This window comes from Leptonotus elevatus, chromosome 2 (genome assembly GCF_054856555.1).
Source record: "Leptonotus elevatus isolate MCC_2025b chromosome 2, RoL_Lele_1.0, whole genome shotgun sequence".
NCBI lineage: Eukaryota > Metazoa > Chordata > Actinopteri > Syngnathiformes > Syngnathidae > Leptonotus > Leptonotus elevatus.
In genome coordinates, this window is record NC_141240.1 from 12,000,271 (window position 1) to 12,025,516 (window position 25,246).

A 25,246-nucleotide genomic window follows, 5' to 3' on the forward strand; every position below is an offset into this window, starting at 1 on the left:
AAAAGTACAACCCAAATTTGTTTCCCTCGAGCTTGCGTTGCCTTGACATGGAAGACGTTCTTCTTCTGCCGCTATCTCCTTGGCCACTGTTGCTACAGTAGAGAAGAAGCAACAGCAGAAGAATAACCTCTTCCTGTCAAGGCAACACAAGCTGAAACAAATTACGGTCGTATTTTTTTCAACAACTTGTGATAAATAAACACATGATAGAAGATCAGAGAAGATCAGTTTTTTTTCAATTTCCAATTTTTTAAACAAAAAACAGGAGATGACTCGTTCCCATTCACTGGAGACAGCAAAACTGTCTCCTAGCGGATGGAGGAGGGACGCCTTTGTCAATGTTTAGAACGTGTGTCTGTAAATATGGTAAACATTGCGTGACATTTGTCTAAAAATTAAGTGTGCGTATATTAGGGCTGGGAATCTTTGACTGTCTCACGATTCGATTAAATTCCGATTTTTGGGTCTGCGATTCGATTCAGAACAATTTTGAATTCAAAATGACTTGATTGACAATGATTTCTGCTTCAATTTATAGATATGCAAAGAATTGTCATGATCTACTCTAGTCTGACTCGCTAATGCTAATTAGCGCGCTACTCATGGCACTTTTATCACTCAAAAGAGCGACTATTCATACAAAACGCTTCAGGAATGTATACAGAGAAGCATCTTAACATCAGTGATTGACATATGCTCTTCCTACACTGCGAAAAAAAAAAACTTTTATTGGAATAACTTGATCATGACTTTTTGCTTCTATGTGGCTACAACTTAACAGTGTATCAGAACACGTGGAATCACACTGCCCCTAAGTGGCCAAATCATGTACAACAGGAACAGTGCTCCCAATAAAGGCAAGGCACACACAAACAAGTGCAAGACAGTTTAAAATAATTGAAATAAAATCACTTTTGGGACATTTAAAATCGATTCTGAATCATAAGAAATGAGAATCGCGATTCTTATGATTGATTTTTTGGCACACCCCTAGCGTATATATATAGTACCAATTCACAAACAGAATTATTATTTTTTTTTTAGAAATGACAAGTCACAACAAATGTGCAAAAGAAAATACAGTACACAATAATAATAATAATAATAAAAATAATAATTTAATCACCCCTACTACTACTACTACTACTACTAATAATAATAACAATAGTAATATTAGTAGTAGTAGTAGTAGTAGTAGCAGTATTTCAAGATGTTAAAATTTTGGATTCCCTTTGGATTGTGATTCAGCACCCCTAAAAATGGGTCTAGACACACCTAGGAGACCCCAGACGGTTGAGAAACTGAAGTTGTATATCGACAAAGAATTCCATCTTCAAAGCTTTAACCATTAGTATCCTCATACTTCAGCTGTCACTTCAGTCGCTTCATTTGTGAGTGATTGCCTGGCTTTTATTTTGTAAACAAACTAGTCAAAGAAATGCATTCTTACAAAAAGTGGGTGTAGACGTTTAAACCTCTAGAATAGCCCCAGGCAGTCTGAGATGATGGAGTTCTTTTTCTTAAGTGATTTCAATGAGTTTTTTTCCCCCAACAGATATTGGAGTGCAATTCCGCCCCCCACCACACCACCCCCTCTAGTCTCTCTTTGATGTTTCCTCTAAAGAGTCTCTTAATCATAAGCACATTAATTTGAGAATAAAAATGTTTTTTATTGTTACACGGGCCTTTGATAGTCCTGTATTGTGGTTCATTTTGCAGACTTTGGTGCAGTTGATGTGGGCTCAATTTCCACATTCATAATCGCCCAGTGAATGACTGGCAATCAGTCAGAGGAGGCGTACACTGTGCAAGTTCAGATGGTTTCAACTTTTCAACCAATTCCTAGTTGGTCAAATCAGTTGGCTGATTCAAATCTGGTCGGGTATCATCATCGTGGGTATGGGTAAGCAGAGCATAGCCACAAATGTAGTCGTACAACCTGTCGTCAAAAGTAGACGTTATACTGTATTTTAGCCTTGGAGGATGAAGTGTATGTACAAATCATGTTATAGGAAGGGTGTTGTTGCACGTACAGGATACTAAAAGTGCCTGTGTCTTCTGGATGTATGTTACATACCAAGTCACAAGTGTTTATTTTATCAGCCATTTTTAAATTTAGTCAGAGTTTTAGTCCAGTTTCAACCTGATCCCGTTTTTATTTAGTCCATTTTTAGTCAACTATGAATCTAGCATTTTAGTTTGTATTTTAGTCCAAGAAAACATAATTTTTTCGTCTAGTTTTAGCCAACAAAAACGGTCAACGTTTTAGTCTAGTTTTAGTCAGGTTGTTGTATATTTTTTGTCAGCACATAAAGTTGAACTATTTCACACAAAATGTGTATACAGTATATCAACAAGTGGCTACTATGGCTCCATGCTACGAGCTCGTAAATTATCTAGCATTAGTTAGTGGTCGGATTACCATTATTGTTGGAACGTTACAGCCGTTGGATTAGTGTGACATTACAACTATAATTTACTTTTTTTTTTTTTTACTGTTCATCGTGAATTCACCTCCTGTTCGTCCCATGTGTTTGTGCATGTTGCACTCGCTAGCTGCAGATTTGAAAGAGGGTGTGTCACATGACAGTGCCACATTGACAGATTAGAAGACAACATTTTATAAAATCATATAATTTTCGTCTCGTTTTTGTCCATGAACTAAAATGTCCCATCGATTTTAGTCCAGTTTTTATTAAGTGAAGTACATTTTTGTCTCGTCTTCTTTAGTCGACGAAAATACATACTGATTTAGTCCCAGTTATTGTTTATTGAGGGTTTTAGTCCGGTGAAAAATGTGTGTTGACGAAATTATTTCTATTTAGTTATCGTTGACGAAATCAACATTACAAGTCACACGTAAAAGGGTCAGCATGTTTTATTGTCAGTGTTGTTTTAACCATTGGCAGTCCACACCCACAGTGAAAAGGCCTTCCTCGTCCTGATTTGTTTTGACAGTTGACAACAGTTTGTCGAACAGCACCAACCCAAACATATAGTGTGAGAAGTCAGTTTGTTGCTCTCCATCGCTCTGTTATGTGTGAACACCTCAATAGTTATCTTTGGCTTTCCACTGCACAAAACAGCACACTGCTCGGCATAAAACGCAGGCTCCAGGCCCCTCCATGGCCCTGAAACGGGATGTGTGCGTGATCATCAGTTTCGCTCAAGCAGTTTACTGGACTGCAAACACACCATCAGCCATGTCTGTTCCTACAAATGTTCATGTTTTCTTATTGTAATTGCCTCAACACCTATTCAAATGCCTCTCAGGACGATGACTGGCTATTAGTTCATGGTTGCAGTTCACACTTGGATGTCAGAAATTCTTGCTTTTATGAGGTGACTGTGTAGAGTAGTATGACTTCAAAGAAAAAAAATTGTTGATAGAACGCATACCTCCACCAAAGCCTTACAACCAATGGTTCTAAACATAACATTTGTTGGTGAATAGTTACTATAGGAGGCATCCATCTATTTTATTTACAGTTTGTCATGAGTGGCATCAGGGTATGCCCTCAATTGGTTGGCATTCAATTTCCTGGCACCAGTCAGCAGTGGCCCATATGTAGTGACTTGGGCTTAGGACCAAGGTTCAAGTCATGCTGTGGACAAAAATGTGGAAATGGCAAGTATGCAGAGAACATGCAAACTCCACAAAGGAGGGTCCTGGCTGAGGTTTAAACCAACAAACTCTTGACTTTTACACAGACGTGCTAACCACTACTTCACAGAGCTGCCCTAAGAGAGGCAAAAAAGTTGAAAACTAGCATTTGGAACTATCAATATGATTTATTTTAGTGTTATCAATTAATATATGAATGCATGTCTTTACATGTTCATCAATCTCAGTTTAGCCTAAACATGTTGTGTTTTTCCAAACTGAAAATATTCACTGGTAGCTGACTGCAGTTAGTCAACCTTAAACATTTCTTGACAATATGTTGTATGTGACCTCACTACTCTAAACATGACATACTGCTCAATAATATGAACCAGAAGGTCAGCTGTTCAATCCCCACTCTCCCCAAGTCATGTGTCGTTGTGTCCTTGGGCAAGACACTTCACACACATTGCCTCCAGTGCTACTCACACTGGTGTATGAAAGGTGCGAATGTTTGGTGGCGGTCGGAGGGGCCGCAGGCGTTCACTGGCAGCCACACTTCCACCACCAGAGTGTGAATGTGTGAGTGAGTGCATGAATAATGTTACCATTATGAAGGATCTTTCTTTGAGTGTCCAACAAAAGCGTTATATAAATCTGGTGCATTATTATTATTATTATATTACATTTGTGGAATATGAGTTATGAAGCAAAATCCAGTCATTTTTATCCATCTCAGGGGGCGGCCATTTTGCAACTTGCTGTCGACTGAAGATGACATCACAGTTGCTCGGGGCTCAGGCAGCGACCAATCACAGCGCACCTATTTCCTGAAGCTGGGCTGTGATTGGTTCTTACCTGAGACCTGAGCAACATTGATGTCATCTTCAGTCGACAGCAAGTGGCAAAATGGCCGCCCTCTGATATTGATCAAAACTGCAGAATTTTGCTGCTTAACTTGTATTCCACCAACACAATATTAACCAGAATGCCATATTTAGACTAGTGGGGCTGCATAGAACATATTATTGTCACAAAAAAACTTGACTTCCTCTTTAAGAAACCAAAAACCATTTTAAAGACCATCCATAGTGTAGTTTTAATCTTTGTCATTTTTAATATATTGTATCTGCATGGGCAAAAATGTGAGAAAAGTATGAATGAAGGACTTTTACTTTAGTAACCATTTTAAAACTCTGGACATCCTACTCTGACATCGCCCAATCTTATCTGATCACTGAAGCTTAGCAGGGTCAGCCATGGTTATTGCTTGGATGGAAGAACAGGTGGCGTAACGTTACCTAGCCTCTTGGGGGCAAGCCAGTCCAACTCAGTGCCGGTCCAAAGCCCAGATAAATAAGGAGGGTTGGAGTCAGGAAGGGCATTCGTCCATGAAAAGAACGGCACTGAAACTTTATCCAAAATATGACCCTGAATAGGGAAAAATAATAAGTAATCATTTTTAATCAATGCATTTTAGGTTACTGACTCATAAGGTTTAAATACGGATAATTACTGTGTCATTGTATATGAAAATATTTTATACTATGTTGCCTGAGAAAGGCACCAGGGCAGCTCAGCTCATTTCTGGAATGCACTTACTTCCATGTTCAAGCATATTTTCCCGGTAAACTGGATAATGTGTTTTTGCTCCGTCTGCTCCTTGACCCAGTTTGAAAGGAAGTGCTAATGTGTCACGGCAGTTACGCTTTCCTCTGCTCCTGCGCTGATTAGCCCAGATGTTGCAAATAAGTACAATTTTGCTCTGAAAGTAATTTCAACAGGTTTCATGCTTCTTCCTGCCAAGCGAATGTGAGGTTAGGAAATCTGAGAACAAAATGTGCCTGCTAGTCTCAGTGTACCATCGCCAAATACGTATCTGTCTGCAAGCATGACATTTACTGCCGTATCAAAAGTATCGGATGAATTTGACTGAAGCCATTCAAATGTACTGGGCACCACCTAAACTCCAATTTGTAGCCAATGAGTCCAAAAAACGTGAAACTGTGTTTTTGTGTTTCACAGTGTCAGCCATGGAGCTGGTGGAAGCCTGCTGTGAGACGGGGGCAAAATGGGCTTCGGTTAATGGTCACTGCGACAACATGGACCCGCCCACCAAAGACAGACAGTCCATCTGCTGGTGAGACCGTAATTGGAATACTCGTACATGTTATCACTTACTCTGTATTACTTTCGATACTTAAAAATCTTAATGGGGTTACATCCAGGGTTACTTTTAAAATGTAATCCATTACAGTTACAAGTTACCTGCTAAAAAAGTACCATCATATTAAAGTAATGTAACTGGATTACTTTTGGATTACTCCAATATTGAGTATGCTCATGAAGATAAAATAAAAATAAATATAACAATATATATTCTATACAATGTGCCCCTGCTATTTGCGGGTGAGAGGGACCCGGGCAGCCTACAAATAGCAAAAATCCTAGTGAAATTAAAAAGCATGTAGGCTATTGATTGATTGATTGATTGATTGAAGGCCATATGCTGTTTTCAAACTGTCACTGAAAGCAACCACACCTCATAGATAGATAGATAGATAGATAGATAGATAGATAGATAGATAGATAGATAGATAGATAGATAGATAGATAGATAGATAGATAGATAGATAGATAGATAGATAGATAGATAGATAGATAGATAGATAGATAGTCATCCAATGAGGAAGTCGATGTGTGGCATCAACTGCAAAATCAACTTTTATCCCAGTCACAAGTTTAGCCGTGTATATGTTGTGTTTGATATTTAAATAGTGAATTGGTGGGAGGAAGATTTGTTTGGAAGGTGTAACTCGCATTATGGTTGTAGGCTAGCGTGCTAGCTAGCAAGAAGCTACAGCGCGTAGCATGGCGCTGGACTCTCAGCTCAAACTTTCGCTCCGTGTAAGTTCCAGTGAATACCGATTGCCATTTCCTACTCCCATCCGTGAAGCTTTTTCAAACTGCCGCGTGTGGAGGACACGACCAGTCAGTTCGTTCCTTCGTTCCCACCTCCCCAACATGTAGCAACGGTCCCACACTCTCTCTCTCTCTCTCTCTCTCTCTCTCTCTCTCTCTCTCTCTCTCTCTCTCTCTCTCTCTCTCTCTCTCTCTCTCTCTCTCTCTCTCTCTCTCTCTCTCTCTCTCTCTCTCTCTCTCTCTCATCGGAGAAATTGTAATCCCTCGAAGTAATCCCAATTTTTAATAAATGTACCTGCAATCTGATTACATGTTTTTTCCCGTAACTGTAATGGTATACAGTAAAAAAAAAAGTGCAATCTGATTACGTAACGGTGGTACAAGTATTCCGTTACTCCCCAAGCCTGGTTACATCACATTATGTGCCAACAGGAATAGAAATGGGCAAGTTTTTGCAAGGTCGTTGCCAACTGACAAATGTATAACTTCATTTTCATTTGTATTTTTCTGCTACGAGCAAAGCAAAATTTGAATAAAATCCAGTTCAATCATGGTAATTATTTGGATTATTGTTGTTTTTTTTGGTAACAAACTAAATTCCCCATAACTCAAAGTTGGTGTAAATTTGGTATGACTCAAAGTGAAATCAATAGATCATTTTGCAACATAATGTTTTTATGAAATTTGGTGTATGATCCAAGATTGAAGTGATTACAGGTAACTTTTGATCAGGATCTTGATCTACATTCCGCCTAGTCATTCATTCAATTCACTGCAGGTACACTTTCCTTAAAAAGCTCTTAAGCTCCACAGTCGACTGTATTTGAGCAGTGCCTGTGGAAAGAATGGGCAGCCCACCCATTGCTGCAGGGCCTTCAGTCTCACTTTTTATTTCCCACCAGTCCTTTTCTCTGATGCGTTTTTTTTTCTCCCTGCCAGGACGTCTCAGCAGCAGTGCTGCCTCGGCTCCCTGAGAGAAAGCCGATGTCTGGCTGGAATCAGCGCAGCCAGAGACGCAGATATGTGTGTGGAGGATGCCAGCGATACGTGTGGGCTCACTTCCTACAAGGCAAGTGTTTGTGGCCTGATGCAGCAGCAGAGGGCAAACGCAGTTCACTGGGTTCAAAGTCAAAATGTAAATTTACAAGTTAGGGTCAATTCTGTCCAAATTAGCAGCTGACAATTGCATTAGTCACATGCTATAGAGTCCGCTGTCTAAAGCCAGCCTCTCCTCTGATGATTATGGCAGTAGTTCAAGTACTTGGCCAATTGCCTTATTTAATTTAGACAAATGACTGAGAGTCCATTTCTGCTGAAGATTCCCGCTGCCCCACAAGCTTTACTATCTTCAAAGCAGACCTCGGGAACAATTGTTTGACCTCTTTGTAATTGCAGAAACATGTTCAGCAAATGGATGGAATCATTTAGTAGGAGAATTTATACATTTAGGCTTGATGTGACTTTATTATTCCCTCATTTAACAGTGTACCAGCAGAGCCATGACTACTCTCTCATGTATTGCTTTCAAATCACCATTGGCCACCTTTGTCAGAATCCTGTCAATGTGGTCCTTTTAATGTTTCAATGCAGTCAAGGATTTCTTTTATTTAGCTTACAAGGCAGGAAGTGAGTGTGATTCTATACTGGCGTACACAGTAAATTCTGTACAGTAAAAAAAGAAAAAGAAAAAAATTAATAAATAAAGAAGTAAATTCTGTACAGTAAATTTGACTCTATTTAGAGTGAGACCAAATAGACTCAGTTTTAGAGTAATATTTACACTTGGAAGAGACTGAGTAAAATAAAGAATTGAAAAAATAAAAGTTACTCAAGAGTTGAGGAACAAACTCATGACTTTCAGCTTGGGAGAGAGCCGATCTACTCCCTGAGCCACGCAGCTCCTGCTATGCGTTAGTATATCGCTCGTGTCAGCTGGGATCTTCGTAACCCCAAGAGACCAAAAATGATGTTTTTGGTCTCTTGAATATAAGCAATCGGTACGAGTTAGTGTGGCAGTCACCCAAGGTGAAGGTTGTGAGTTTGTTCATCAACCCTTGAGTGACTTTTTTTCTTCAATTTTTTATTTGACTCTCTTTCAAGTGTAAATATTACTCTAAAACTAAATCCAGCCACAAAACATTTTCAATATGTATCCAACATGACTGATTATGACCTCCAGGAATGCTGTGACTGCTGCTCTCTGGGGCTGAAGTTCCGCAGTGAGGGTCATGAATGCAAAGCCCACCGACACATGGGCCTCCCCTGCAGACGCGTTTTCTTCTTATGCTGCGAGGGGGCAGAGACGTGGGACGAGAGTCATGACAGCTGGCATGCCGTTAAGGCGAAGCCCACTCTCGGTGCCACTTCACCACCAAAAAAAGGTATGGACAGGAAATGCAGACATTCAAACCACAAACAGAATAACGAAGGCATTGTTTGCCTCATGCCAAGAGGTGAAATCGTTCAATCGATGCACTGCTGGGAAAAAATACTGCTTGGGAGCAAAGGTAATCCGTTTTCTTGGCATTTAAAAGAAGCGGGTCCCCCAGCATGGCTGAAAAATGGTGTAATGGCCTCCAAGAACAAAGTGCAATCGTCCCGTCCAGCCTGCGTGTTTAATTCTAAGAGATCGAGTAGTGAACTGACTTTATTTCTCTGCTTTCTTGTTCCAAGTTTTGCTTTTGTTTATTGCTTCAAGTTTGAAAACTCACTTAGTTGGAAATCCAAATAGTTGCTAAGGATTGTTCTGCCTGTTAAAGGATGATGGCCTAGAGCATACGTCTCAAACTCAACTTATGTGGGGGCCGCTGGAGATCAAATCCGGGTGTGTCTGGGCTGCATCAAGTTCATCCATCCATTTTCTTAACCGCTTGTCCTCACAAGGGTCGCGGGGTTGCTGGAGCCTATCCCAGCTGGCTTCAGGCAGTAGGCGGGGTACACCCTGAACTGGCTGTCAGCCAATCGCAGGAACGAACAACCATCCACGCTCACAATCACACCTACGGACAATTTGGAGTGTTCAATTAACCTGCCATGCATGTCTTTGATTGCAGTCACTAAAAAAGGGATTCAAATATTCGAAAAAGTGCAGCTCGTCCAGCCTTCTCAATCTTTATTATTAAGAGTTCAGAACATGATCGTCTCTTCAGAACGTCTCTAGTTTTACACTTTGTAAATAGACACACAGAATTTACAGGAAATAACTGGCAAAAAAAAGTTGCCGGCTAATTCTTGTAAATCTCAGTACAGTACTTAATGTATACAAATTACAGTTACTTACTGTGTTTACTTTTACAGCATTCTACGTATTTTACATAATACAAATACATACAAATACATAATATAGTATGTCAATGTAAAATCCATCCATCTATTTTCTTAACTGCTTATTTCTCAAAAGAGTTGCTGGAGCCTATCCCAACTATTGTGTGTAAATGGATGTCAATATAGCATTTTTTTTTCATGAAAGGGACTGCGCACATTGATGAATAGCTGAATAGAAAACACAAATGTGTGTGTTAGCAGGACTTTTACACCGTGTTCTTCAGAAATACAGTAAATGTGTGTGTAAGTTATTATGCCGCAATTTGAGTGTCAAAACCGTGTGCTACAGTGTCCGACAGCATTTATCCCAACGAGGCCTTTTCTATCGGAGAAGAGAGACACGGGGAGAATGCGGTGGAGGAGCCTATTGAGGTGGAGGACATGGACGAGTGCCTGATCTATGAGGGCAACATCTGCCATCACAGATGCGTAAACACGCCGGGCTCTTTCCGCTGCGAGTGCTTCCCGGGCTACGTGCTGCAAGAGGATGCTTCCACTTGCGCACAAGGTAACACTTTATGTGGTGCTAGCAGACATTTCGTAGTGAAGCACATGAGCAGGAAAAGTGTCTGTCCTATCAACTATGATTTACATTTTAAGTAATTAGTCTGCATGTTGGCAGTGTATTATTTTCTCGGTCTCTTTCGAGTTCCTTCCTGTCTTGCAAGCCCCGATACCGCCTAATAATAGCCATTCCAATCACATGCAAACATCCCTTTCCTGGACTGACAGCACTTTTTCACAAATCATTGGCTGATGAAAATCTTTGCTGAAAAATATTTTCACTGGTTGGAAAAAATGTGCACAAACTGAAAACAGGAGGCCCGCTCACATGTCCAGCATGAGAGTTATTTGCAGATAACGTCGTATGGCTTCGCTTGAGCGTACCAGACTTGATCAACAACACTTTCGCCAACACAAACCTGTCTCAACAGGATGCAAAATTACAGACAGGGATGGAGCTCGCCAATAAATGCAAATGTTTGTCTGTAGGCAATCCTTTTTCCTGCCGCACCTTCACTATTATTACATATTTTCCGACAGCTGCCAGCATCATGTCCGCAAATAGAAAAGCCGAAATAGGTGTAAGCCTTTAACTAAAGCAGTTGCAGGCAAGGCAGACCTCTTGAGTATAGTGTAATCCCTTGCGCCTGTGATGAGATTATTCATGTTTCCGCAGAGACGGTGGATGAGGAGAACACACTGAAGGAGGATGACAGGCAGGGGGTGGAGCCCACCACTTCTTTTACGCCACCCACCCAGCCTTTGGTGCCACTCAACCCCTGTGAAGGTTAGACAGCTTCACGAGGGGAAATACTGAGCACTTTCAGTCACCCTTACGTCTATAATTGTGAATCGTGATGTCATTTAAAATGATGGGAAGAGAACTTGGAAATTAGACATGCTTATTTGATTGCAAAGATCATGGTTGGATGTTCTAGGGCAGGATTTGCACAAATCCACTACTTCCTGAAAAGGGGCAGTTTTTTTTCATTGTTTTTTTTTTCCTGAAACCCAACAAATTCTCCAGAAAACGCTAATAAATACGGAAAATGTGGATACATATAATAAAATAAAACTTCCTGAAAAAAATGGTTAGAAGCAAGATGTTAAAAACATATAGGGGGGAAAATCCAGCGAATATGGAAATTTGCAGATGCTGAACTGCAAATATGCTTTGACTGTAGTTTTATGTTGTAATATCACCATTTACCACTAGATGGCAGACATGGCTTAGTTGCTCTTATCCTGGCTTATGCATGAGTATTATGTGCGTAGGAATTTTTGGAGGATTTGGAATAATATGCAGGACAAACATAGTATCTCAATAATATTAACATTTTGAGTGAGTTGATTTTTGTGAAAAAAAATGCACAAAATGAATTCTTGCACTTAATGTTTGCTGTTCAGCAGTTTTGTGTCACCTTCAATGATAATTTTTATATGAGAGCCCTTTGCACTGGAATAAAAAAGATCACAGTATGTGGTTATTTTGTTTGTTGCTGGGTTAGAGTAATTGCTCTTTTATTAAATGAAATGAGAACATTTGCACATATTTTGTCCATATTTAAACTAGCATTTTTGTCAAGAAAGTGTGTGGTCCTATTTGGCCCCGAGTAGCACTGATAAAAAATTGTGGCCCCCTCCAGCATTTAAATTGCTCATCCCTGTTCGAGGGGCTCCTATAACTTTGCCATGCATTAACTAGTACAATGTGTTTCTCTTGAACCAAGATTATTATATTCAACAAAAACTAACAAAATAACTTCAACTAAAATATAATTATTATTTTTTTATTGTCAATGAAATAGAATAAAAAATGAAAACGCTTTTAAAAAAAACTAAAACTAGCAGAAACTATATTTTGCATATAAACCTAACTCCAACTAACTATAGTTATAGCAAAAAATTTCCTTCATTTTTGTCTTTGTCAATTCATATCACACTTGAGCTTTCAGGGTTCATTTTAAAAGTATTTATTTTGATATTGGTTAGCCTATACGTCCGTAAAGAGGAAGGAATGTCAAACAGTAGTTTACGAGAATTTTTATTATATTATATTTAGTGACCTTTTCTTTTTAAATTATCCACTTGACATATTCAAAAAAAATCTAAAACTAATACTAAAACGTAATAAAAACTCAATTAAAATGAAGCGTTTTCAACCAAATAACAGCTACCGGTAATTTAAAAAAAAAAAGACCAAACCTACTCAAAAAATGTACGAACTGAATGTAAAAAAAACAAAAGTCAAACCATAAATCCAAAACTAGCTATAATCCAAAACCATTATAACCCGGTCTTAAACATGACAATATTTAGGGCAATGCAATATGACCTATATTGGTTTAAAGAGAAAAACATGAGAATGGAAATGCAAAGACAGTTCTGCCTGCCGCAGAGGCGTACAATGTTGTTCCGTGTTCCAAGGTACATTTCATGTGATCTGGCTCTAATATTTGCAGGCAACGGACCTTGTGACCAACATTGCACCCCGGAGGACGGAAGGCCACGCTGCTCTTGTTTCCCAGGCTTCTCCCTCATGGCTGATGGACAATCCTGTCAAGGCAAGGCACAGATAACATTGGAAACATTTTCTGACAGCTAACCAGGGCCCAATATGGAGGTTGGATACAATGACAGTACAATGTGGTGTGTAATTTCACCTCTCAATTTAGGAACAGTTTGGCTCCAGTCGAGGCAAGATTCTTGGAATGCCTCTTGCTGAATTATCTCTTTATCTCATCAGCACCTGAAGATGTGCAGAGGAGATACAGTTTTGTCTCTTTTACTCCTGGCACCATACTGTGAAATAGACCAATAATACTGATTCAATGATATGTTTGTTTTTGTTATATATCCTCCCTAAAATAAGTTTCCATTACGGGGATGCTATCATTGCATACATCTGATCAACTACATTCATGGAAACTTTTTCTCTTCAATTTGCCAGACCATCACTGAGTTAATCATTTTTCTAGCCCTTTCTTCACAGTGACATATTTCTCCTCTGTTGTTTTTCTTCTGTTGCAGATATTAATGAGTGTATGTCAGCGCATGCCTGCCAGTTGAGTGAACGCTGCATGAATACTGCAGGGAGCTACGTCTGCCAAAGACTGATCGCCTGTCCCCCGGGATACCAAATCAATGGAGACATTTGTAAAGGTGTGCCGCACTTTTATTAGCGCCAAGCAGCAAAATAGTATCGAGTGAGGCACTTTTGGAATTCAGGGTGAAGAGAGAGAACACACACACACTCCCACAGATTTTGCTCCCAGTTTCTTCTCAGCATGAAACGCTGCTGCGCATATCCATGTAGGGGAAGCGGGCCAGTGTTGAGGCGCAGCAATATGTCTCATTACTTCCATGCTCCATAAATTTGTCCTGTGCCGAGGTCTCCTTCATAAAGCAGCAGCAGTGCTCTTGTAGATGATTATTAGACGTGCTGGAAGTGCTGCTTGCCACCGCAGGCTCGCTGTAGAGTCAATCAAGGAGACTCGTCTAATCTTCTGCTCCTTGTAAATGTAAAGAATGTCCAATCAAGCTATATTCAATAGCGAGGATCGACGCAGCAGCCAGTCAGGCCATTAACTCTTTTTTTTTCTCTTCCTGTTGGTGGTTCGCTAAGAAAATTTAACTGATTGCCTCTGCACGATGCTTATTACCAGTGGCGGTCCGAGATTGAATGGGGCCCTGTGTGAGAACCCCAGCCCCACCCCAAATTTTAAACACACTAGAGTAGACCTTATTTTTTTCTTTAAAATATATTGTGTTATAAACAAATAATACAATTTATTAATTTGCAACATTTACGACAAAAACTTTATAGAGTAAAATGATTTAGAAACAAAAATAACACAAAATTGTAAAAGAAAAGCTAAATTAAAAAGGTGGATCTTGAGCCTAGTTTTAAAAACAAGAACATTCTCGTCGCTGGTTAGCTTACAATTTTAGTCAAGCACTCGACAAAGCAAGAAAATACATGCAGGCATGACACTCAGGCAATTTCTACCATCAATGAGCAAAACTAAGCACTTTTTCCAAATGCAGAGATCTTCCAACATCGAAGACGTCCTACTTCCTTGACATCAATAATATTTCACTTCAATGCTTATATTCGCAAAATGCTTGAAAACACTTTTTAAAGTCTCCACAAGGGGCAGAAACTCCCCATATAAACGCTGATGATTTGCGTCATGATGCCAACAGAAAAACATTTAAAAAAATATACAAAAATAAAAGCCACCCCTGTGCGATTGCACACGTACATACCAGAAACTGCCACAGCTTGTTACTATTGAATAATATATTTATTTCTGAATAACTAAATTTGTTTCTAACCATTACCATTCAGAATGCAGGATTTATTTCATTTTCAGGTTTATGCATGATCCCTTTCTTGGTGCAGAAAAAAAAAGAAAAAAGGTTTAGTGTCTGAATTTCGAAATGGGCTCTTGCACAGGTCAACTACTTCCCGAACTTAACACCATTCCTTTGTTTCCTGTCTTTCACGATTGGATAAATTGATTAATCCAAGTGTGCCTGGCCATTGTCGTCGTGGTTACGGAGGTCAGGCACACCTGAATTAATCAGCTTGTCCACTCATGAAAGACAGGAAATGAAGAAGTGGTATTGAGTTCAGGAAGTAGTGGATTTGTGCAAAGAGCCCTTTAGATATGTTAGCCAGATGAAGTAAATTTTCTGCCTGTCACTAATACAGGAGAATGTGTAGAATGAATGCATACCATAGGGACACATAAAAAAAAAAACGGAACAATATCATCCATTTCTCCCTTGTTTTCTTTAATTAAGCCTTTATCGCCTGTGCCAGTTAATTGCTAGTTCCTCAGACATAAACTCACTCTCTCACCGCCATTGTAAGGAATGGATCTGCATTACAGTGGGCTACAATCAGTATTTGGGCTTTCCATGGCACAATTGTTGTCTACATTTTAATACGAGCAGGGTCACACGTTTTTCTACCCCAGCTCAGTCAGCATCAGATTCCCAGGTTTGTGTATATTGTGTGGAGGAGACCTTCCAACTTCATCTCACAAGCCTACCGTAACTGCTTTAGTCTCAGTGCTGCAATTAGAGTGGCGAACTCCATCTGGCGTTGCTTGAAACTACTCGACACCGATGCATTATTCACTCTTGCACATATGCACCTTGATTTGTAATTCTTTGAGATAGCGATTCCCCTCGAGCGTCGGTTGACTTACTGTGGGAACAGATGCCGTTTGATTGACACGGGGTAATCCCTTGCAAGGCAGGTGTGAAGAAGACTCTTGAGGAATAAACCACCGGTTTCTGCCAAAGTCGACAGATGTGTATTCAAAAAGTTCGCAGAAGGCCGGGGTAATTTCTATAGTTAAAATGAGAAATGCATCATTTGGTCAATTATGGATGATAAGCACAAGATTCATATATGTTATAGACTGCAATAACCTGGCAGCGATAACAATTTAACAGGCACGAAGAGCCTGCTTGACAGGAGACAACTTCACCATTAAACCATAGTGTCATCTAGTGGTAGCACGCGGCGTTACATGTATTATGTTTTAGCGCGATACACCGCATTTGATATATTCATTGGAAGCTATTTTCTCACCTTTACTGAGCCAAGGCAGAACATTTAAAAAAATCTCCTGCACACATCTAAATAAAAATGTCTCAAAAAGCATATTGGGTGTAGATAAATAATGATTGATACACAGGTTAATTTTTCCTTTTGCCAAGAATAGAATAGCATTTTCTGTCTGTCACTGCATGTCGCTGGCATAGCTATATGAACAAATCTACATTATTTGTAGCAAATAAATGATAATTTTCAGGCTATTTAAATTAAGATGGATAATTTCACGCAGCACACCTGATTATCGCTCCCGACACACGAATTACCATGCCGCCGTGGTTGGGATTCAGCAGCTACATTGGATTACTTGACTGAAACTAATTGTTTGATCTGTGCTCCTTTTTGCAGTTAATCATGGACACGCTTTAATCCGCCCTTGTGCTTTACTCTCTTTCACAGATATTAATGAGTGTATGGAAGGGAGTCATGACTGCATGCCCGCATATGAGTGTGTTAATACAGAAGGCTCGTTCAGGTGCAACCTCAAACCTCGCTGTCCTGTTGGATTTGAACGGGACGCACAAAGCAACTGTATAGGTAGGAGGAATTTTTCTTATTGACCATCCGGTTTTTGTTGACGCAGACTGATTCTAGAAAGTCAAAGATAGTTGATTGGCTGAAAATTGGAATTTACCTCCTTTCTCATGGTCATTCCTAAAGAATGACGCACAAAGACCAGGAAATACTGTGGAAGTGAAAGTCCATAAAAGTCCCTGCGGCCATTTTCACAAGGATTTTCTAGTTGGACATTTAAACTATCACAACAAGAGATCTGCCACTGAGATGATTCATTTAGCATTTTCTGATTCACTAAAAGTATTTAAACTACTAAAAATGAAAAACAAAGGCAAGGATGACGGAGGGGGCTCTGGAGATGATAACATTTGGATTTAAGGGTTGTGTTTTTGAACAAGAGAATGGCAACATACAAGGCTTGCAACTCAAACAGCGAAGCGACACGACAACTTCAACATCTAGCATCATCCGTCACTATAAAACCCACAAGACTGGAAAGCTACGTTAATGCTACAGCTGAGCTCACCGACCTGTTTGAAACTTGAAGGTTAAAACGTGAGACTTGTGACTTGCGCATGCGACTTCCTCCAAGCTCAGGAAAATAGACCTTCCTTGTGATAGGCATGGGCCGATTACCGATTTGCCATGGTTTAATTATTATTTTTTAAATCAAGGTTTCAATAAGCACTAATGCTGTCTCTTTTTTGAGGGGACGTCAAAGCAGCTCACAATATGATTTTTCTGCTTGCAGAGTTGAGTAAACGCCTCCGCCAATTAACTTTCCCCCCCCCCTTCTCTGTGCATAACGGAGGAGGAGGAGGAGGGTGGGAGCAAGATACAAGATACTGCAAACACAGATAACATTTAATGTGCCAGTTCCTTTTTTTTCCATCTTTTTTTTAAAGTGCCAACCGGTTCTAGTTAGCCCCAAGGACAACATAAGTAGCCCAGTGATGGGACACTGTGATTTACTAAGAATAATTAAACAAAGGAAAAAGTTAACATTTATTTATTTATTTATATATATATATATATATATTTATTTAACATGATATACTGTATGTTTGTTCTATACTAAATATTCTTTATTTAGATTAAAAAAAGAGTGCGTTCAAATGAATTTTTTTTTACTTTCCCAAATATATATATATATATATATATATATATATATATATATATATATATATATATATATATATATATATATATTTATAAAGATAATTTTAATACCATGACACTGCGATATTTTTGCTCAGGGTTATCATTCTGTCAGAATCTAATGTCAACCCATGCCTAATTGTGATTGATATGTGACTATGTTGCTTATTCCAAGAATAAGTCATAAAAAAAAACAACAACCTCAAACTATATTGAATGACTATTAGCGAAAGGAAAGTTGTACATTTAAAAGCCAGATGAGTCTAGTCATGCGCGGCGTTTGCCAGCAGGTGACTCCCATGCAGCCCTTGATGACGTTGTGGCGTGTCACACAGGTGAATGAGTTGCAGGCTGCAGGGACAAGAGGGGTTAAATGCCACACAGGCAGGAGATCAGAGAGGCTGCAGTTGGGTGCTGCAGGGGGGGCGGATAAAAGGCAATCCTGTGTCCTACCCGAGTACAAACTGATGCTGTGGAATTAGCCCCCAGGGGCAGGAACTGGGGCAAGTCGAGGCAGCCGACGCCACTGTAAAAGAAGTTGAAGAAATGCTCTGAAATATGGAGAAAATTTCTCCACAGCGTTTCCACCGTGTGATGTGTTTGCCTTGATATCCGATTGTGCTTCAAGTGATGTCGTCCCGCTGCCTCTGTGGCCACGTCTGCTCACCTCTATCGCTTTGCGTCTTTCTGCACTAGACACGGACGAGTGTCAAGCTGAGCCGTGTAGTTCAGGCTTCAACTGCATCAACACAGTGGGGTCCTACGTGTGCCAGAGGAAGATGATATGCAGCCGTGGCTACCACGCCAGTCCTGATGGAAACAGTTGTATTGGTAAGATTTGGTGCCGAAGCACTACTTTAGTATCACACATCCAGAAGGATTAACATCAATTAATGAAATTAAAAAAAGACTATCACGTAACTACTAACAGAATACGTCAAGGGAATGTTTTACCTTTTAATACACAACAGACAGGACACGCACTCTGAGAATGAGTTACAATTAAAAAAAAATATGTGCACGCATGAGATACAAATATACCTAACGGCTCTAAGATATGCCCGCCTATTTCTCCATAGGCGAGGTTATATGTACAGTACACACATGAACAGGCAGCTAACACATGCCTCATGTCATTGGTTACATCTTGCCTTGTTTCACAGCAAAGTGAAACGACGGTATCACAGAGAGTGAGGAAAAAGATCGACCTTCTTCTCCTCACAAAAGAAAAAAAAAATATGACGTTAGAATGAACAGAATACAGTTTATAAGTGCAAAGCCATATATTTTAATTTATTAATGCATAATAAAAAATAATGACTACAAACGTGTGAAAAATTATAATGGTTAAAATAAATAAATACATTTAAAAAAAATAAAATGTATTTATTTAAGTGCCACCCAGTTAAACCTGAAGACCATTGTAGACAACTGGGCAGTAAACAATTTTGAAAACTTTAATTAATCGCACACCAATAATTTTGTGGGATTTTGTTGTTGTTTGCAAACTGTTCTTGTTCTGACATGAAGTAATATTGTCTGAATATTTGAAGACTAGAATTTTAAGTGGGGAATTTGACATGGAACACGCAAGGCATGCTTTTAACATGAAAAGTGATATTCAATGAAAAGTTACAGCTAACACATATTGTGTGCATTACCTTTTAAGATGAAAAGTATTCTTGCTTTGAAAAAAGAAAACAAAAACTAGAGCTGCGAGCAGCTATAAAGGGCCCTCGCAACCCTGGTCACGTTGGGGTACTTGCACGTTGGGGTACTTTTACATAGGACAAGGACCGCCTAAAATGTAAATATTTTTGCCAAGCCTTGTGTTTCATTAAAAGGCCAAAAATGATGCGCAATTCCCCCCAAAAAATCTAATTGGGGGACTTCCTGTTAGGTTTAGCATATGGCATCAAAATACTTTTTTTGTGGGCTGTTTCATATGCCTTAAAATTTTCGTGCCTCTAGCTGATTCGTACAAACTGAGATGCTTCATTAAGTAGGAATTTTGAAACTCAAAATGTGATGCCCCGCCCCCGTCATAGAGTAACCTTTAGATATATATTTTTTACCTTGATGTTGTCCCAGGTGTTGAGATGGTAGAGGCCAAGTTTGAAGGCAATCGGATTAACTGTGTAGGAGAAGGGGGCAAAAGTAAAAATGGGCCAAAATTGGACATTCAAAAACTCATAGGTCACTTCCTGTTCATTTTCAGGTACAGCTATCGAAATATTTTTTGTTTTTCCGGATGTGCTACACGTGCCACCCAATTTTTGTAGCCGTAGGTCAAACGTAGTGGGACAGGGCTCCGTTAAACCCATGTAGGGAGTGATACAGACCCATTTTTTTGTATGGCGACTTTAAAGTAGCAAATTTTTCACCAGGCCCGATGTGTGTGTAAAGTTTGGTACGTTTTCGTACATGTTTAGAGTCTCAAAAACGCAATCGTTTGCGGAGAAGAAGAATAACGAATAATAATAATAATAATTCCTACAGAAACAATAGGGCCTCGCAGCGGCACCGCTGCCACCGCTTCTCGGGCCCTAAAAAAATGAAAATTGGATGCGATGGTCCACTTGGTTCACAAGGAACCTATACCAGTTGGACCTTTCAACTTAGCATTTGAGCTATGGAAACAAATGACTTGTTTGACGTTTAGTATATTATTTTATATTATTAAAAAATATATATTATGCACTTCTATATAGTTCTTTGTTTTTTCTTTTTTAAGACAAAAAAGGTTTTTCGTTTTACCTTGACTAGTTTCGGCGTCGACTGCCTGACTATAAAGAATTAAAGAAGACAAGATGAACTTTTTTTTTTTTTTTTTACTATTATGCACTTTATTTCACAATTAAAAACAGTTACCCTACCAGTTATTTTAATAACATGTCTGAGATGCTTGATCCAAAATTGATCACCTTTCACCATCTGGTGGCCCTGTTTCGTGCAAATGAACTTTCATCCATCCTGCCCTGTTGCTAGGCCAATGACGGGTAGAAATATGCCTAATGTGATGGCTGCAGTACATCAGCTAAAAAAGTGAGCGCACGTGACTACTAAAAGAAAGCACCAATTTTTGCAATTAAATATGAGCCGCATATCGGAAGCAAACGTTTTTAGCCAACACCAATCTGTGCATCCGGCAAAACTCATTGATGTAGTGTTTGAGTCAACATAGTGGCTTGAAAGTGACTCTGGATCTTCACACATCCTGATTACTAAGTCATGGGTGGATAACTTTTGTGTGGGGAGGTTATTATGTAAAATATACTCAACAAAAACATAAATGTGACACTTTGGTTTTTGCTCCCATTTTTTTTTTATGAGATGAACTCAATATCACCATTTCTGTCAAGTAATGTTCACAAACTAGTCTAAATCTATGATAGTGAGAACTTCTCCTTTGCCGAGATAATCATCCCACCTCACAGGTGTGCCATATCAAAACGCTGATTAGACACCATGATTAGTGCACAGGTGTGCCTTAGACTGCCCACAATAAAAGGCCACTCTGAACAATATTTGAGAGAAATGGTTATATTGTGTTTGTAGAAGAAGTTTTAGTTTTAGTTTTAGTGTTACATTTATATTTTTGTTAAGTATATATGCATGCTGCTTCTTAGCTTCTCTAATAGCTTTTTAACGGAGAAGTCCCTCCCTTGAACCCTTGTGTGTCTTTTAGACGTGGATGAGTGTCAGAGCGGCGCCCACCGATGCGGAGAGGGCCAGCTTTGCCACAACCTTGCTGGATCCTATCGCTGTGAATGTCAGACTGGTTATCAGTACGACTCCTTCAGACGCACGTGTGTCGGTACGTTGCATCAGGGTTCATTCACACATTCACAAAGACTGCGCTGTGCTGTTTGACCCGCCGCATCCGCCGCGTGGTTGGTCCCGAGTATCCGTTGGCAACAGTCTGGCCCTCCTTGTGTCACATAAGCATCTTCTTCTTCTCAGATGTAAATGAGTGCTGGCACTACCCGGGCCGTCTGTGTGCCCAGACCTGCGAGAACACTCCGGGGTCCTATCAGTGCTCGTGCACCACCGGCTTCCGCTTATCCAGCGATGGCAATAGCTGCGAAGGTGTGTGCATTAATGGCTGCTAAAGTAGGCGTGTGTGCATGTTGGTGCATGTCAGCGTCATTTTTTATTTTTTTTTGTGGGTTTTAACTGTGCAAGCATGTCTGTGTGTGTGTTTGGGGCTGGACCGTTCATATTCATACTTTGAGTCCAGCGAACAGTGCATTATTGCCAATAGTGTTCGAGTTGACTGCATCAGGTTATGCCTTGGAGCAGACGAAGATAATTAGCTTAATAGCAACACTACTCCTTTACGTTTGGATAAAAACACCGAAAAGGCTTTGATCAGACGGATAGTGACAGTAATGAGCTCGAACCTTTCATCTCCAGATGTGAACGAGTGTTTGTCTAGCCCGTGCAGTCAGGAGTGTGCCGACATTTACGGCTCCTACCAGTGCTACTGCAGACAGGGCTACTTCCTGCAGGAGGATGGGCACACCTGTGAAGGTGCACGCGCAAAACTCATCTTCATAAATAGCATGTTCATACCATGCCAGGGTAAGCTAATAATCATTTTGACATGATTCATCTCCACTCCGCTTGCCAGATATCGATGAGTGTTCCCAAAGCGTCGGCCATCTGTGCACTTATAAGTGCGTGAACGTCCCTGGCAGTTATGAGTGCACGTGTCCGGAATATGGATACACGATGTCGCCAAATGGACGCTCATGCAGAGGTAAATAAATCAATAAATATTATTATCTCATTTTTGTCATTTGACTTCTTCACATCCGCGTTGATGCCACGTTTGCCGTCAACGTTGTCTTATAGATATTGATGAGTGCACCACAGGGGCGCATAACTGCTCTCTAGCCGAAACCTGCTACAACATCCAGGGAGGCTTCCGCTGCCTTTCGCTCAGCTGCCCGCCAAACTACCGCAAAGTGTCCGACACGTGAGTATTCCTAAAAGGGCTAAATTCTCACAGGCCAGCTTTAACCTTACAATGGGGGAACTGTTTAAAAACGATCTGATTGAGTTCGATTTTTAGCTAAAGCTAAAATTGGCATGCTGAACTATTTTTTTTTTCACACACACATACAAACATGGTTTCCCAGGCGGGGAAGCAAACCCACGCCAACCTGCATCGTAGGCAAGTGACGGTACGCCACCTGGAGCCCAGCTACATGGTGACTTCTTGTATGTGTTAACTGAAAGTTAGCATAGGAATTAAGAGGACTTGCGCTGGCTTTTCTCTTAACCTTTTAACCATGGGCATACTATTCGATTTCATTTGAATGCTGTTTTTTTTTTTCAAACCTTGTAACTATTCCATCTCAGTGTTTTATTTATATGCATACACTTTTTTTTTTTTTTAACAATACCTAAAGCTGAAAACCCTGGCATAATAGAGGGAAAAAATGAGATCAGTTTTGGATTCCGCACCCAAAAATGAGCTAACGGCAGTTGCTTGTATACAGTACAGTGAGAGTTGTCTTGTTTTCATTATTGCGGCTGCAGTTTGCTGTGGTGTAGAATTGCAGTACATTATACTGAGTCATCAAATGTCATCAAATGTAATTGAGCAACCAATATATTCTCTTTCATTATGATGCAGTACAGTGCAGTTCCATACCACAGCAAAGTACAACCACAATTAGCACTTTGCTAAAGTAATACTTCCCTGGCCGTGTCAAAAAAATTACCTTTATTGTGTGAAGGCTATCTACTTCCACATAATTCATCCGATTCTCGTCATTCCAATTTTAACATATTTCAAATATTTAGGCCATTCTTGCTTCCATTTTTCTTATTCCAAATATTCACGCCTTACCCACAATTCTCGATTTTGTACCCTAATTTTCCCCATTCATTCTTAATGGCAGATTCAACATTACACATTTACATCATTTCAAAAATATATTCAAATCATTTAACTCATTCATTTCACTTTAGGGTTGATTATTAGTCCATTCCCTACTTGATTCTTCAAACCTTTCTTCATACCCTATTTGATTTCTAACCCCTTTCTGCTTTTTCCACTACAATTTCTACATTTATTCACCAATTCAAACCGTTCCAACTTTCAACTGTTCAGTGTTTACCTGTCGACTACTTGAACATTCCTTGATTGATTCAAACCATTTCAACTTCAACATGCTCAGCTATTTCCAGCTCATTGTATTCCATGTCACTTATTATACTTCACATCATTCCAGATCATTCTTGTTTTTCATTCATCCTCACAGCCTTCACATGCAATTTCTCTCGTTGACTTTGTAATGAATATTTGTTACAACGTTGTACTTTATATTAAAAACAAGCAAACAAACAAACGAGGGCCATATCCAACAGTTTTTGTGTCAATTATACATGAATTCTGGACTCTGGTGTCATTTATAGGCGCTGTGAGCGTATCAGCTGTCCCAACTACCTGGAGTGTCAAAAGTCGCCTCTGAGAATCACCTACTACTACCTCAGCTTCCAGTCCAATATCGTCATCCCCGCTCAGATCTTCCGCATCGGACCGTCGCCCGCCTACTCCGGAGACAACGTCATCGTCAGCATCACGGAGGGAAACGAGGAAAGCTACTTCAGCACCCGCAAGCTCAATGCCTACACGGGCGCCGTGTACTTACACAGACAGGTTGAGGGCCCCAGGGACTTCCTGATTAATGTGGAGATGAAGCTTTGGAGACAGGGGACCTTCACCACCTTCCACGCCAAGATTTACGTCTTCATCACAGCCAACTCACTGTAACAGATTCTCTGCAGGCCAACATGGACCTTAACGTACAGCAGCGTCATTCCATAAACAAGCCACTATATGTCAATAGTGTACTTTCTACCCAATTAAAAAGGTATTTTCATCACTGAACATTACTTTTAATACTCAGATTTTTTTTTTTTAATACAAAGTACTATTTCCTACTGTTACAACATGACGCCTCCTCAAGACCGCTCAACAACACTAAAATTATATTTTCAAATCCAAAGATTTGCATAATGCCACCATTATGGAAATGTTTTGAATTGGTTTAATTATCTAATCGATCTAAACTCTTTCTATTTACTCCAATGTCTTCTGTACATACTGTAGCAGTAATTCTTTTTCCTATAATTTTCCTTTGAAGTATTTTTCTAAATTCTAAATACATAGTGATTTTTTTTTTTTTATCCCTGTAGGCCTATTATGTATTCTGTTGTATGTAAAATAATGGATGTATTATAATTTTATACTAAATACATAAACTGGCAAATATTAAAGTGGACACCAATGTAGATGATTGAGTTCTAAAATGTATTTTGTAGGGTAAAGTATTAGTGGAGAATTTTCTTTGTGTGTGTGTGGGGGGGGGGGGGATTCTTGTATGGTAGGCGTGTTTTGTAATTTTAATTCAATTTATACATCCATCCAACCATTTTTTCTAGTGCTTATACTCATTAGGGTGGCAGGTGTGTTGGGGCCTTTCTTATCTGGTTTTGGGCAAGGAGTTTATAAAAATAATACATTGTATACAGTAAATCAGTTATTCACTCAATCTTCTTATAATAGGTTT

General features: G+C 39.7%; 1 protein-coding gene across 2 annotated transcripts in view; it reads left to right on the forward strand.

The window, feature by feature from the left end:
* Nucleotides 1-24,973, forward strand: part of fbln2 (fibulin 2) — a 35,420-nt gene extending 10,447 nt beyond the window's left edge. For both annotated transcript variants that reach the window (XM_086070038.1, XM_086070039.1), the window contains 15 exons: nucleotides 5,630-5,744; nucleotides 7,466-7,595; nucleotides 8,706-8,907; nucleotides 10,140-10,358; nucleotides 11,031-11,141; nucleotides 12,817-12,918; nucleotides 13,385-13,516; nucleotides 16,386-16,523; nucleotides 18,357-18,491; nucleotides 21,349-21,477; nucleotides 21,624-21,749; nucleotides 22,077-22,193; nucleotides 22,294-22,422; nucleotides 22,518-22,641; nucleotides 24,090-24,973. In XM_086070038.1, coding sequence (XP_085926164.1) covers nucleotides 5,630-5,744; nucleotides 7,466-7,595; nucleotides 8,706-8,907; nucleotides 10,140-10,358; nucleotides 11,031-11,141; nucleotides 12,817-12,918; nucleotides 13,385-13,516; nucleotides 16,386-16,523; nucleotides 18,357-18,491; nucleotides 21,349-21,477; nucleotides 21,624-21,749; nucleotides 22,077-22,193; nucleotides 22,294-22,422; nucleotides 22,518-22,641; nucleotides 24,090-24,447 — 2,267 coding nt within the window. In that variant the 3' untranslated portion in view covers nucleotides 24,448-24,973. The remainder of the gene's footprint in view (nucleotides 1-5,629; nucleotides 5,745-7,465; nucleotides 7,596-8,705; nucleotides 8,908-10,139; nucleotides 10,359-11,030; nucleotides 11,142-12,816; nucleotides 12,919-13,384; nucleotides 13,517-16,385; nucleotides 16,524-18,356; nucleotides 18,492-21,348; nucleotides 21,478-21,623; nucleotides 21,750-22,076; nucleotides 22,194-22,293; nucleotides 22,423-22,517; nucleotides 22,642-24,089) is intronic.
* Nucleotides 24,974-25,246: the final 273 nt, after the last annotated feature.